We start from the raw sequence: 16,236 nt of genomic DNA, 5'->3' as shown, positions 1-16,236 counted from the left end.
AACCAAGGAAGACTTAGAGTCACAAATTGCAAAATAAATAATTTGGATTACATCAAATTAAAAAGTTTTTGTACAAACAAAACCAATGTAACCCAAATCAGAAGGAAAGCAGCAAATTGGAAAACAATCCTCATAAAAACCTCAAAGATTTAATTACTCAAATTTACAAAGAGCTAAATCAATTGTACAAAAAATCAAGCCGTTCTCCAATTGATAAATGGGCAAGGGACATGAATAGGCAGTTTTCAGATAAAGAAATCAAAACCATTAATAGGCACATGAGAAAGTGTTCTCAATCTCTTATAATCAGAGAGATGCAAATTAAAACAACTCTGAGAGTATCACCTTACACCTAGCAGATTGGCTAACATGACAGCAAAGGAAAGTAATGAATGCTGGAGGGGATGTGGCAAAGTAGGGACACTAATCCACCACTGGTGGGGTTGTGAACTGATCTAACCATTCTGGAGGGCAATTTGGAACTATGCCCAAAGGGCGATAAAAGACTGTCTACCCTTTGATCCAGCCATAGCATTGCTGGGTTTGTACCCCAAAGAGATAAGGAAAAAAACTTGTACAAGAATATTCATAACTGTGCTCTTTGTGGTGGCAAAAAAATTGGAAAATGAGGGGATGCCCTTCAGTTGGAGAATGGCTGAACAAATTGTGGTATATATTGGTGATGGAATAATAAAGTGGAGGAATTCCATAGAGACTGGAACAACCTCCAGGAAGTGATGCAGAGCGAAAGGAGCAGAACCAGGAAAACATTGTACACAGAGACTGACACACTGTGGTACAATTGAACGTAATGGCCTTCTCCATTAGTGTCAATGCAATGTCCCTGAACAGTCTGCAGGGATCTAGGAGAAAAAACACTATCCACAAGCAGAGGACAAACTGTGGAAGTAAAAACACCGAGGAAAAGCAACTGCTTGACTACAGGGGTTGAAGGGATATGCCTGAGGAGAGACTCTAAATGAACACTCTAATGCAAATACCAACAACATGGAAATGGCTTCGAATCAAGAACACTTGTGATACCCAGTGGAATCACGTGTCGGCTATGGGATAGGTTGGGGGAGGTGGGGGGGAAATGATCTTTGTCTCCAATGAATAATGCTCAGAAATGACCAAATAAAATAATGTTATTTAAAAAAAAAAAGAATCCTAGAGCAAGATCAAGTAAGGCTAATCACTTCACTCAAAGGTATATTAGTAGACGGAGCACAATGGCCTAATTAAGGAACTCATGCTGGAAAAATTAATTAAAAAACAACTATTAACATTTTGCAATTCTAACTTTATAAGAATTATAAAGAACCAAATTTTAAAAATGCATTTTCTGTGATGTCTACATGAATACCTAGGGGGAAATGGAGCAAGAGAGTTAAAAATAATAATTGAGGAAAGAATTAGAAGAAAAAATAGAAGTGGTAAAACCTTATCTAAGAAAGGAAATCCCTGAAGATTAGATCAAATAGAAATCAATGTCTCTTTAAAGAACAAAATTGAAAAAAAATTTTAAAGAAGAAAATATAGTATATCTGGTATAAAAAAATCTTGATAAACAGGCCAAGGAGAAATAATGCAAGAATTTTTGGAATCTCTGAGAACCAGGATAAAAAATATAGCTTACAAAACTATATTTCAAAGAATAAGTGAAAACTATACACATCTATTAGGATAAAAAGGCAAAGTACATCATCATAAATGAAAACTCTTTAAATCTATTAGAACCAAAGGACAGAGTTAGATGCTACCAATCACTTCCCCAAAGGGAACCTCAGGAATATCATAGCCAAAATTCAGAGCTCCATCCAACATAAAATAAAAAATGTTTCAAGCGTCCAGAAAGAAAGAATTCAAGTACCAAAAAAATATAGGATGATAACTAAACCTGGTAGCTTCTACTATAAATAAGAGATGTTGGAATAATTGGAATATAGTATCCAAAAGACAAAAGAGCTTACAACCAAGGAAAATTTGTATAATCTTCTGGGAGTAGAGGGATGGCTCTGTAATGGAATAAAAATTTTCAAGCATTTTTGATAAAAAGGTGGTAGCTTAGTAGGAAGCTAAAAACACAGGAGTCCAGAGAAACATTTATTTGAGCAATTGAGCAATATTGAGGGAACAATATGATGGTGTAGTGTTAACTACCTGGGGAGAAGGAACAATGTTCCTTCAGAACCTTACTCAGCTAGGCAGAGCAGGGGATAGAATCTGGATCTAAATTCAAATCTGGCCTCATAAACTAGCAGTGTGATCTTGGACAAGTCATAATTTCTTACTGCCTCAATTGCATTATTCATGGTTTTATACAGAATCTTTTTGTGTTCTGTGTGTATAGAAATGTTCTTTCTGGGTGTTTACCAGAATAGATTTTTTTAAAAATGTAAATTACTTGAAAACAGCAATATCTTTAGTGTTTAGCACAGCGCCTAAAACAGACTTAAAAAAATGTTTTTTCATTCATTTATTCATACATAATTACACATATCTTTCAGCCAGTCTAACCTTTGATAGAACTTTTCTCACGCTCTTCCAACATTTTTCCAAAGATCATGAGATCAGACAGAATTCAGATATACCAGTATCTTTAAAGAATTTATGATGAACACTTTTTTTCTCCATAAGCCATGGAAAAATGAGAGGGCATGTGCTCAAATTAGTAGAATCCTATGGAGCAAGAGAGTCAGAGTGGTATCCTGGGTATCAGAAAGACGTGGATTCAATTTCTGCCTCTGATGAGTTGTCAAGCTATCAGTGAAGGGAGTTTCCACAAGAATTCCCTCACCACTGAAATCCCAGATTGGTCCTAAATCAATGTCTTACTATGGGTTTTATTGCGTAGCAGGCCATTCAGTAACTTCCCTGTTTGATTATTCTAGCCAATTAAGCACAAAACTTAGTTGCTTCTATGTATGGAAAGTGCATTACTGTTACCCTGCCACTTAATTTCTATAGAAAATTGTTATAGAACTCATAATCTTTTGGGGGGCTGAGTTTGCTTATTTATTAAAAAATTGTAAAAGAAGATTTACAACTATTCATCTTGGGTTAGAAACTGCAAGAGAGTGACTATTCTGCATATATAGGTAGAGGGAATTTCTTTACCTGGAGTCCTGTATATGCTAGTGAAATCTTAGGTCTGAACTAAAAGGGAATATGCTTTTGAAGGGCAGCTTGCTAGAGTTGGACAAAGAGCTAATGTCTGAGTCATGACAATTTAGGTTCATATTGATACATACTGGCTGTATATCCCTTGGGAGAGTCACTGCATATTTCATCAGTGACTCAAGTTACGCATCTTCAGTACATACAAAAATGCTACTCTGTCTCTTTATTGGTACTTTATCATTAGAATTCTAAATCTAGTCCCAAACTCCAAAATTGGGGAGGTTGAAGAAGTGGTCATTGTGTTTATTTAAAAAATGCATCAATAACACAATTTAATTGTAAAAATTGTACATATCTTAAGAACTTGTACTAGCAGGGAAAAATACATATATTAACTTTTATGCTTCCTGAATAGCCTTCCTCGGAGCAAAATCCTACCTAATTTGTCCTAAAATTATGGCTTTTCTCTTAGTCAAATTTGCATTCTAGACTAATCTTTCTTGCCTGGTCTTTTCTAGTTTGCCGAATGTGCCTCCAAGAACCAGGAGATCCTGAAAAATTGGGGGAGTTCCTGCAAAGAGATAATCTCCGTATCCATTACTTCTGTCTTGTGAGTAAATTCCTTCCCTCCTTTAAATTCCCAGTTGCTGCTGGTTGATATCCATCACTTTCTCCACCCTGCCTCCAAAGCTTGACCCCATTTCATTAGTTATTCCCTTGTTCTCTCAGTTTAAGTAGAAAATCTACTTACTGGCCTTGGAATCAGAAGATTTGCATTTGAGTCCTGGGTCTGATATTTACTAATTTTATGATTATGAACAAATGATCTAACCTCTCTGTGACTCAGATTCTCATCTGTAAAGTGGGTATTATAATACTCATACTGATACTGCCCTCTCAGGATTATTATAAAGATAGTGCTTAATAAACTTTCTAAGCTATAGATGCATATGCATTATTATATATCATTATGTACAGTAATAATAATAAAACTTACTGCTACATCCTACTATCTTGCTCTTCATTGATGCTTTTAGTCTCTCTGTTCTGCCACTCCTCAGATCCTGTCCAGTGGGCTGCCGCAGCGTGGCCGGGCCAGTGATGGCTTCCATGGATTTTTACCAGAAGACATCAAAAAGGAGACAAGCCGTGCTGCTAGGAAGGCTAGAAACCCTGAAAATAAGGGCCTCTGTCCCTGTCCTCTCCCTATTGGCTTCTGGGTGTTTGTTGGGCATAGTACCTTCCCTGTCTATTCCAGACTCTGATGGGTTAAAGTCCTAATTGAGGAGCAACCAGCCTTTAGCAAAAACAGGCCCTGGAGCTTTCATGGGCTACTCTGGGGCAGGAGGGTCCAGGGTTACTCTCTGAGATTACCAGTCCTTGAAAATATACTAGGGGCTATAGTTTCTCCTTTCTGGGGCTGTGAGCACTGTCTGGGGTCTCAATTACAGACCTGCTTTGTATGCAAGAAAAAGGGAGCTGCCATCTTCTGCCAGAAGGAGAGGTGCCGAAGAAACTTCCATTTACCCTGTGGCCGAGAGAGGGGCTGCATCTCACAGTTTTTTGGAGAGTACAAGTGAGCATTGGGGAAGCAAAGTTAGAGCTGATTGTTTAGAGCTTAGCCATGGATGAAATTGAAAGCAGATTATCCTAGGCCTAGTTTGAATCTATCCTCTAGTAGTTATAGCTCCTCTCTAAACTGCACCCAGGTTCAGCATCGCTATGTGGAGGTGATGATTCAGACTACAGAATAATCTCCCAGCCAGTGAGGCCTTACCTGCTGATGTCACCACATTTGACCTTTGGACAGCTTACCCTCTGGAAGGTGCTCTTTTGGCTTCAAGCCTTGTAGGAAATGGAGGGACACATTTGTAGAACAACTTTGCAATCCCTTCATATTTCTCCACAGGTTCACTAATTGTCATATAGCAGCCACAACCTCCACATTAGGGCTGTATCCAGGACAGAAAACAAATAGGCCACATGCAGAAACATAGAGCCGAGTTGTATGTGGTAGACCAGATACAAAGGTCATGTGTCATATATGTCCCATAGTATTACATGTCAAGTTATTATGATGTGCAATATCATATGTTGAAGTCACAACATATACTTTGTATACACTCCAGGAATGGGCATTGTCTGACTACGTGTATGCATATACAACCTCCTTTTTCATAACTCATGGGACAGTATATTGGCCAGATCATTGGCCAGATAATCTGGCCATTCCTATGGTGACTTGCAGAACAAAAGTTCTGTAACTTTTGTATCCTCACACCCAGTGACCACCTCCTGTGTCTCAGTCAAGTTATGGTTGCCCATTAGTAAATCCAACACCTAATAAGTCAGGCTCTAGATGTGACATTTTTTCTTTTTTAGATTTGAAAATTTTTATTTAATTAATTTAGAATATTTTTTCATGGTTACATGATTCATATTCTTTCTCTCCCCTCTTCTTCCCCCTCTCCCCTGCCACTGCAGCCAACAAGCAATTCCACCGGGTTTTATATGTCATTGATCAAGACCTATTTCCATATTATTAATATTTGCATTAGGATGATCACTTACAGTCTATATCCCCAATCATATCTCCATTGACCCATGTGATCAAGCATTTGTTTTTCTCCTTTGTTTCTACTCTCATGGTTCTTCCTCTGGGTGTGGGTAGTGCTCTTTCTCATAAGTCCCTCAGAATTGTCCTGGATCATTGCATTGCTGCTAGTAGAGAAGTCCATTACATTCAATTGTACCACAGTGTATCAATCAGTCTCTGTGTACAATGTTCTCCTGGTTCTGCTCCTTTCACTCTGCATCACTTCCTAGAGGTTGTTCCAGTCTCCATGGAATTCTTCCACTTTATTATTCCTTTTAGCACAATAGTATTCCATCACCAACATATACCACAATTTGTTCAGCCATTCTCCAATTGAAGAGCATCCCCTCATTTTCCAATTTTTTGCCACCACAAAAGAGCACAGCTATGAATATTCTTGTACAAGTCTTTTTCCTTATGATCTCTTTGGGGGATAAACCCAGTGGTGCTATGACTGAATCAAAGGGCAGGCAGTCTTTTATCGCCCTTTGGGCATAGTTCCAAATTGCACTCCAGAATGGTTGGATCAATTCACAACTCCACCAGCAATGCATTAATGTCTGTGGCATATTTTCCTTGGAGCTTTCACAGCTGGAATATTAGAAAAAGGGACAGCCACTGGATCCACCCCTCACCTAGGCAGAGGCACATGGCCAGTCTTGGAAGGGTTTTCTGTCCCTTGAGAAGGTACCCATCTATACGTTCCTCATCATCCAAATTGTTATTTGGAACCTTTCTATATCTGGCTCCAATTGATCATCTGTAATTGGTAGATAGAGCATGATAGGACTTTTCTTGGCTGGTCCTCCATTTCTTCTTTCATCTTGGTTGTCAGAGAGTACAGTTGATTATTTGGTGGACAGTTTATCAGTAAAAATTTTTTTTGGATGGGCCCCAATCATTCTTTGGGGCTATGTTGTAAACTAGCAAATTTCCCAAGCTCTGGAGTACGGTATAGGATAGCTCTGCACTGGTGTACACTCCTTATGCTCCCCCTAGGCACTGTGACTTCAAAGTGTAACTCTTCCCTTGCTGAAGTTTCTGACAGAGTAATACCATAGATCTCCTTCAACTGATGTGTGTCAGCCAAGAAGTTTATTAGTGGCTCATCTTCTCCATCTTCTGAAACTTAAGCAGGCCCATATTAAAGCCAAATTGTCTTGGTGGCATTATATATATGAGCTAGAAAGATCACATGCTGACTCCATTTAGCTTTCCACTCAGGCCCTAGCATGTTTAGCAGGTACAATTAGACAAGTCCCTTTGAAGGTGGTAAGGTACAGTTCTAGCCTTCTTTTAACTCTATTACCAGAACAAATACTTCCTTACTAGCTTGTTCTCAAGACTTTAGCCTTGGGGGAAGCTGGGTGGCTCAGTGGATTAAGAGCCAGGCCTAGTGGCCTCAGACACTTTTAGCTGTGTGACCCTGGACAAGTCACTTAACCCCCACTGCCATTACCACTCTTCTGCCTTGGAACCAATACACAGTATTGATTCTAAGATGGAACATAAGGGTTTAAAGAAAAAATATTTTAGCCTTTATCAGAAATGGAGTCTTTAAAGACTCTGAAATGTAGTACCATTCTTGGCTATGTTCAGCTTCACTGTGTCTTGTGGTGATAACTATTCAGACCACATCTTGAACACAGTCATGATTAGAGTCCTTAACCATTGATATCACTGCTCTACATGCTCTGGAAAATAGACTCAGCCCTAAGCTTTTTGGAAAATAAATTCCTAAAGATAATAATTCTTACATAGAATGTTATGTTTTAAGTAACTTGGAAACTTCATAAGGATTAAATGTTTGCTTCCCTTTCCTACCTTGAGTTTTGAACAGCTAGTATCCTTTGTCAACTTTTTAAGAGACTGCCTTCAGAAAAGGGAAAATAGAGGACTTTGCATATCAATAAAATGCCAGTGAGAAGAGATAAGATAATTCTTTAAAATATATGTATATTTTTTTGTGATAGCTAGGTGACTCAGTGGATTGAGCCCAGAGTTGGGAGGTCCTGGGTTCAAAGTGACCTCAGACAATTCTAGCTGTGTGACCCTGGAGAAGTCACTTAACCCCCATTGCCTAGCCCTTATCCCTTTTCTGCCTTAGAATCAATACATAGTATTCTATTCTATTTTATATTACATATAATACATATATTACATACATATTCTATTATTGATACACTTGGTTTTTATGTCATCTTCATTTCTGAATATATCCTCCCCATCCTGTTCAAACAAAGAATAAAAATGAAAAGAAAAACAATTCAGAAAAAAATGTCCAAATAAATCAACCGTGTCTGTTAGTACAGCATATGCAATATTCCATACCCATAACCCCCTATCTCTGCAAAGAAAGGTAGATGATGCCGTCCTCAGAATTACACAGCTTTTAGGTTCATTATGTTGTTCTTAGTTTTTACATTATCATAGTCAATATCTGTACTATTTTCTTGATTTCTGTTTCATTATCCATGAGGCCATATGAGATTTCTATGTTTTCTGAAATTCTTTCTATTTACCTCTTCTCATAGTGCAGATATTCTATTACATTCACATACCACGCTTTGTTTAGCCATTCCTCACTTAGTGGACATCTACTTTGTTTCTAATTCTTTGCTACTACAAAAAAGCACTTTGCATATTTTTGTGTATGTGGTATCTTTCTGTATTTTACCTTTCACTAGTGTAGGACATTTTCTGAAGCAAAAAATATGAATGTTTTAGTCATTTTTTAGCTTAATTCTAAACTGCCTTCCAAGATAGACCAATTCCCAGTTCCATCAACAGTGTGTTTGTGTGCTTGACTTCTTATAGGACTTCCAACTTTGACTTATTTTCATCTTTTATCAATCTTTGCCAATTTGTTAAATTAAACTTCAGCCTTTTTTCAATTTTCATTTCTCTGATTAATAGTAATTTGGAACTATCTTATACCACTTATCCTTGGTTTTTTGTCTTAACGCTTCTGTTAATTCTATATACATCTTGCATATCATACTCTTAACAAAGAGATCTGATGCAAAAGTTGTCTTCCCAGTAGGAGTTTTTCTTTCTTATCTTAGCTAGGTTGATTTTGTCTAAGGCAGCTAAGTGGGGTAGTGGATAGAGTGCTGAACCTGGAATCAAGAAGACTCCTTCTGCCAAACCTGAGCTTAGATACTTACTGGCTTTGTGACCTGGGGCAAATCACTTAATCTCTGACTGCCTCAGTTTCCCCATCTATTAAATAGAAATAAGAGCACTTATTTCCCAGGATGTTATGAGGATAAAATGGTATTTAAAAGTGCTTTGCAAATCTCAAAGCACTGTATAAATGCTAGCTGTTGTTATTATTAGTGCAAAAGCTTTTTATTTTATATCATTCAAAGACTATTTGGTTAAGAACCCCACTTCCCAACAATAAGTGAGCTCTCGTAATTATAGTATAATTAGTACACCATTTTAAACCATTTTTTGCTTCTTCCAAGGAGTTCACTGTGGACCATATTTGAATCATTTGTTACTCCCTTTAAAGGTGCAAGCCACAGAAAACATTACCAATTGTATGTTAGCAAAATAGGTATATGGAACATATTTCATTAGGATGTATCCCCAGGAAATATTATTTCTTTAAGGAAAAAGAGTTCTTGAATATTTCATCATAGAGGACATAATTTTTCTTCCTCAAACTAAAGAAACTAAAATTTAAATAATCTTTAAAAATTAACTAATTGAGAGAATAAATGTAGGCAAGGAGGAAACAAAAGTACTGCTTTTTGATGATGATATGTGATGGTTTACTTAGAGCAGTGATGACAAACCTTTTAGAGATGGAGTGTCATGTCTGCCTCTTGCCCCTCAGATACCAAAGGCCATGTTCCTGCCCCCTGATCACGTCTGCCTCTTACCCCTCAGATACTGAAGGCCATGTTCCTGCCCCCTGATCACGTGCTGGGTGCGCCCTGCCGTATCCCACACAGGAGAGGGAGGAAGCTCTCATTGGGCTGCTGGGCAGAGGGGCAGGTGAAGTGAGGAATGTTGTCAGTGAGTATAGAGAGGGGGAGGGGTGTGGCCTGAGCACTCTGCTACCCTCCAACTCTGCTGCCTTTGAGCCGCCCATCTTAGCTAACCCCATGCACTCCCATTGGGCTGTTGGGCATGGTGGAGAGGGGGAAGTATAAAGATAATTTTAGTGTTTTGACTTAAATCTAAATAATTGGTTACCAGGGATGATTCCCAAATAATAAAATACCCAAGTCAGCTGGGAATTATGGAGATTTTAATTAACAGAGAGAGAAGGAATTAAGGGGGAGGGAGAGAGAGAGAAAGAAAGAGAGAGAGAGAGAGAGAGAGAGAGAGAGAGAGAGAGAGAGAGAGAGAGAGAGAGAGAGAGAGAGAGAATTAATTTAAACTTCTCTGGCTCAGGCTAATCCAGGCAGTAGTTAAAGGCCTTGGCCAAAGTGGCCTTCCTGAGTCTAAAGGAAGGGAGTCAGTCTTATCACTCACCATGAGACCGTCTCCAAGCTAGGTTCCAGTCCTCCACTGAACTTTATCTCCTGAACTGAGTTCAGAATCCAATTCCACTCCAAACTGAATTGCCTGAACTGACTTTTTAGCCTCCTTTTAAAGGGAATTTTCTTTCATGTCACCTCCCCTAAATTTTTACGTCTACCAATCACAGTAGACGCTTTTTTCCAGGACTGCCCATTCTTAGTTCTCACCTTCTCTGGTTAGATTATATCTTCTGAGGTACTTCACTCTTCTTTGTTAAACTCACCTTTTGTGAGTTACTTGACCTTTTTGTGATTAATTTAACCTTTACAGGTACTTAACACCTTTTTGTATTAGATATAAAAACAGACTTAGCTTAAGGTTCTAGCTTCCCTAGAAGGTATGAGTTAAGTATCTTCATTGTTCAATCAGGAGTTTACAACTTTATCTTCCCCTAAAGTATGTATAAGTATGGGTGGAGTAATGTAAAGTTCCCAAGACATTCCTAATTCTGTTAGACCAAGTATCTACATTGTTACAATAAGGAAATAGCTAAATCAAATCTTCTAAAGTACAGTCTGAGTAGTTTTTAAGATTTATAAAAGGGAGCAGCTCTGACTGAGTTCCTCTGCATTGGCGGGGACATAGGGGTAGGTTGACCATGCGCTGACAGAGAGCGCTCTGCATGCCATCTTTGGTACCCGTGCCATAGGTTTGCCATCACTGACTTAGAGAATTCTAGAGAGTCATTTGAAAAACGAATTGAAACAATAATTTCAAAAAACTTGTGGGATATAAAATAAACCTGCATGGATCATCAACATTTATGCATGTTACCAACAAAATCCAGCAGGAAGACAAAGAGAAATTCTATCTACCTTCCCAGACACACATATACAAGAACAATATGAGCATAATTACAAAGGATTTGTTTTGCAAATGAATACAGATCTAAACAACTGGAGAAATATTAATTTCTCACGAGTAGGTTGAGTAATTAAAATGATAATATTAATTTAATTATTCAGTACTATACCAATCAAACTACCAAAGGAGTGCTTTATAGAATTAGAAAAAATCATAACAAAGTTTATCTGTGAAAATAAAAAGATCAAGAATCACAAGAGAACTAATAAAATAAAAAACAAAAAATGGGGACCTATTAATACCAGATCTCGTACTCTACTAACAGCCATAATTGTCAAAACAATGTGATACTGATTAAAAAAGAGAGGTTGACTATGGGAACAGGTTAGATTCAAAGTAATACAGAAGCAAACAAGTAGAGCAGCCAAGTATCTGATAAACCCAAAGATCTCAGATATTGGTACAAACATTCAGTATTTGACTAAAAAAAAAAACTGTCTAGAAGACGAAAACCAATCAGAAACTGTGTAGACCAACTTCTCAGACATTATATCAAAATAAGCTCCAATTGGGTATATGATGTAGGCATAAAAGTTACCATCATAAATAAATTAGAAGAGCAAGGAAGAAATTAACCTGTCAGATTTATGGATATGGAAGATCAAACAAAAGACAGAGAGAATCACAGAAGGTAAAATGGATGATTTTGATTACATAAAATCTAAAAGTTTTTTTTGGCACAAACAACAAATTCAGCTAAATTTAGAAGAGAAACAGGTAAATGGGAAGGAATTTTTGTAGCAAGTTTCTTTGATAAAGATCACATTTCTAAGATTTATAGGTAACTGATTTTAATTTATAAGAATAATTTATTCTTCAAATGATAAATGGTCAAAGGATTTGAATAAGCAGTTTTCAGGGGAAGAAATGTAAACTGTCAATAGCCATATGAAAAAAGTCTAAATCCCTAATAATTGGAGAAATTCACATTTACAACATCCATTGGATTGACAAAATTGACAAAAAAGGAAAATGACAAATACTAGGGGGGCTGTGAACTGCTCTGGCCATTCTGGAAAATAATTTGGAGCTTTGCCCAAAAAACTATTAAACTGTGCATACCTTTTGTCTCAGCAATGCCACTTCTAGGTCTGTAGCCTAAAGAGATTAAGGGAAAAAAGGAGAGAAAAAGAACTCATATATAAAAAAATACTCTTAGCAGCTCTTGTTTTTTTTTTTTTTCAGAAAGGAGTTAGAAACAGATGAGGTTCCTATCAATTAGGGAAAGATTGAACAAGTTATAGTATATGAATGTGATGGAATACTATTGCTATATGAAATTATAAAAGTTGAGTTAGTTTTAGATAAACTTGGGAAGATTTGGATGAATTGTTAGAGAAGTAAGCAGAACTAGGAGAATAGTTTAAACAATAGAAATTTTGAAAGGATAAACAACTTTGAAAGACTTGGGAATTCTGATCAACAATAACTGGTGGCAGCTAGAGAGACCTGGACATGTGAAATCCTGGGTTCCAAGTTCAAGTATCCAACTCAGGTACTTTCTACCTGGGTGACCTTGGGCAAGTCATTTAATCTCCATTGCCCAGAGTTTACTACTCTTCTGCCTTAGAACTGATACATAGTATTGATTCTAAGATGAAATGTCAGAGTTTTAAACAAACAAAACAAAACAAAAAACCCAACTATAATTCTAGAGGACTTGAGATGAAATATGCTACCTACCTACAGATAGAGAGCTGATAGACTCAGCATACAGTTTGAGAGTTTTTTTAAAATAGTGAATGCAGGAATTGGTTTTGTTCAACTAAATAATAAAAATTTAACAACTAATATTTGACTTTAGAAAATACAGATTTAAAAAGGGAGACACAAAGTACTCCCAAATATTAAGACTTTAGAGTGTGCTTTGACACACTTAACATATCCTGTCCCATACTGTTAGAAACCTAGTCTGGTTCCTCTGTTACAGATCCTTTTGTGAAAAACATCGTCCAACACAGGACATTCAACCAGAGAAACGGGCAGAGGATGACTGCATCTTATGTTGTGAAAGCTTATCTGGAGGAAATGATGATAATATTCAGAGTCCATGCTGTAGTCGTATGATATACCACCGGAAGTGCATACAGGTGGGGAGCTTTACCTGCCTCAGGCTCCCCCTGAGGCCTCTACCACTGTCTGACCTGGAAGCAAAAGCATCCAAGTGAATGCCCAGGTAAACATCAGCCTTCTCCCCAACTCTGGAGGCCTGTGTAGTTTTGGCCCAGACTAGCAGTGTGGAGAGGAATCTAGTCAGGTCAGGGAGCAGACTCGGGAGTTTCAGATCTTGGTCTCTAAGACTCGCACATAGCCAGACTGTTTCCAGGACCATGCTAAAGTTTTAAAGGAGATGCTTAACTACAAAGACCCACAGAATAGTTCCAGAGCTCAGCCTCCAGAGATGAAAAGGATAGGAATATAGCTATTCAGGTAGTTAGATCCAGTGAGGACCACAACTGCACAGGCCTCCAGGATTAGGGATGAAAGCTGATATTAGCTAGAGGGCACCCTTGTTTCTAAGTCAGATAGTTGGGCTTCCAGAACACACACTTCCCCCCCTCCCCCACCTAAATTCTTAAGCGTAGATCATAGCTAAGATCCTACCCATTTATGACCAGCTCCACCAAGTCCCCAAACTAGGTCTTCCAGTAGGCTCTCATTGTTCTATGGTGGTGGTTCTAGGGTATGTATGTGTATAGAAGGTGTTCATGAGTCTTTACCCCTGTTTTTTTTACAGAAATATGCCCATTCATCAGCAAAGCATTTCTTCAAATGTCCTCAGTGTAATAATCGAGAGGAATTTCCTAAAGAAATGTTAAGAATGGGAATACATATCCCAGACAGGTAACAGGAACCTTTAAGACAGAAACCTAGTTCAGGAGCAGATGTCTCAGTTGCCAGAGGGCAGTGTAAGGAATTAGGAGGTAGCATAGGCAATGAGACTGCAATGAGAAAGGCTCTGATTAAAGTGAAGGAGCACCTATTTTGAAATGGTTTGCATGCTAAGCCCTCCATTCCCACTCCTGGGGTTATTGGCATAAATTCTGTCCTTTCCCCAGCCCCTTCCCTAAGGATTGTACCATTTTTTTTCAGCAAGCATTTACTAAGCCCTCTTCCAGTTATTCTCCCTCCTGTCTGTCTGATCCTTCTGGGTCTCCTTTGTTGCATCATCCATGGAACACTATCCATGTTCCACTCCCTATGTGGGCTCCACTCCTCTCTCCTCTCCTCCTTGTCTTTTCTTCTTCTCTTCCCTCCCTCCTCTCTCTTACTATATTGTTTGTCTTATTGGATCTGATGCTTCCATGATTCACTTATTATCTCTATGAAAATTACTCCTAAATTGACATACCCATTCCACATTTCTCTCCTGACTCCAGTCCCAGGTCACCAGCAGCTGGCTGCCTCCCAATGTGGATAACCTATAGGCTTGTAAATTCAACATGTACAAATAGAATTCATTATCTTTCCCCCTTAATTCCTTCTCAGTTCTTGTCCAAAACACTACCATTCTTTGAGCCATCCTGGTTCACAATTTAGGAATCATCCTTAATTCTTCAATCTCACTTACCCTCCCTCAAACAATCCGTGCTAATTCTTGTTGAATCTTCCTCTGCCCTTAGAATTCATACCACCCTAATTCCAGCCTTTATAACTTTTCTCCTGCAATTGCTTTTTGATTTGTTGCTCAACCTCTAGTCTTTCTAGTCCACCATCCAAAAAGGTGCCAAATTGATAGTTCCAAAGCACAGGCCTGATCATATCACTCCCCTGCTCAAAAAAACTTTGATGATTTTTTATTGCCTGTAGACTATTTTACATTTAAAGCCATTTATAATTTGGCTCTACCCTCTCTCTCCAGATTCACACATTACTGTGCCTCAAATGTGATGTGTTCCTGCCAAACTGGCCTACTGGCTGTTCCCTATTCAGAAAGTTCCATCTCCTGCCTCCATGTCTTTGCACTGGCTCTTATCTGGAATATCCCATCTCCTTTCTCACCTCTTCCTCTTAGAATCTCTATACAGAACTCAATTGGAGTTCTCTTTTTAATAAGAGACCTTTCCTCTACTCACCCCAAAATGACTTTGTACTTGGAACATAATTTATATTTATTTATGTATGTGCTATCATCCCAAGTAGAATGTAAGCTCCTAGAGGGTAAGGAATATGTTCATTCTTGCCTTTGTTTCTTCTCTGCCTAGCATAGTGCCTGTTACATGGTGGGCACTTAATAAATGTTTGTTGAATTGCATTATTTGCTGTGTGTATAGTACCTTACCTCACCTCACTTCAGCTCCTGGCTCCTGGCCAAATGGCCAAAAATTCCAAATCTCTGATTGTGCACTGGGTGTCCCTTGTTCACAACTTCTTCTCTCTCTACAGAGATGCTGCCTGGGAACTTGAGCCAGGAGCTTTCTCAGAATTATACCAGCGCCATCAACACTGTGATGCTCCAATTTGCCTTTATAAAGATGGCAGAGACAACTTTGAGAGTGAGGGGTAGGTAGGAAGCTACTTTTTATCTAATTGAATCCTTTGTATTCCTATTCTTTTTAAGTTTATTTCAGTACCAGTATCCAGAAGCATAAGCTTCAACTCATTCTCCAAGCTTCATAACCTCTTCCAGTGATGCTCAGTCATCAGAAAACAGGATTTTTAGGTTCCTTCCCACTTTAATCACTGGCACTCATTTAACTGTCTTTTGACAGACTCCTTTACCTCATAATGCAAATTTCCTTTTTATCCATTGGTAAAATTAGTACCCTAGTATCTTTGCTTTCCAATCCAGTTTTAAGATAAAAACCAATAAAAACCCCTTTTTGGTTCTCCTTCTAGGAGGTGGAGCCTCATTTTGTGTACCACTTGTGGATCCCAAGGAACCCATAGAAGTTGTTCCTCTCTTAGGCGCAACTCTAAGAAGTGGGAATGTGCAGAGTGTATATCAACAGGTATGACTGGACATCAGAATTCTTTTATTCTGGGGCTGGGATAAATTTTGGTCTTGAGAAAAAAACAAAACAAACAAACAAAAAAAAAAACAGGAGGTAGGACTACTGTTTACTGGAAAGGAAAAATGACCTGGCAGAAACCAGGGAACTTGGGAGTTTATACTC

General features: G+C 38.2%; 1 protein-coding gene across 9 annotated transcripts in view; it reads left to right on the top strand.

The window, feature by feature from the left end:
* PHF7 (PHD finger protein 7) overlaps positions 1–16,236 on the top strand; it is a 44,549-nt gene that overhangs the window by 27,583 nt on the left and 730 nt on the right. For 8 of the 9 annotated variants that reach the window (XM_056804966.1, XM_056804963.1, XM_056804967.1 and 5 more), the window contains 7 exons: positions 3,642–3,733; positions 4,185–4,286; positions 4,575–4,699; positions 13,050–13,209; positions 13,857–13,963; positions 15,506–15,622; positions 15,959–16,071. In XM_056804966.1, coding sequence (XP_056660944.1) covers positions 3,642–3,733; positions 4,185–4,286; positions 4,575–4,699; positions 13,050–13,209; positions 13,857–13,963; positions 15,506–15,622; positions 15,959–16,071 — 816 coding nt within the window. The other variant, XM_056804969.1, reaches the window with a different exon arrangement.

This window comes from Monodelphis domestica, chromosome 7 (genome assembly GCF_027887165.1).
Source record: "Monodelphis domestica isolate mMonDom1 chromosome 7, mMonDom1.pri, whole genome shotgun sequence".
NCBI classification, from domain to species: Eukaryota; Metazoa; Chordata; class Mammalia; order Didelphimorphia; family Didelphidae; genus Monodelphis; species Monodelphis domestica.
Note: the sequence above shows the minus strand (reverse complement) of the source record. Positions and strands in the feature narration are given on the sequence as shown.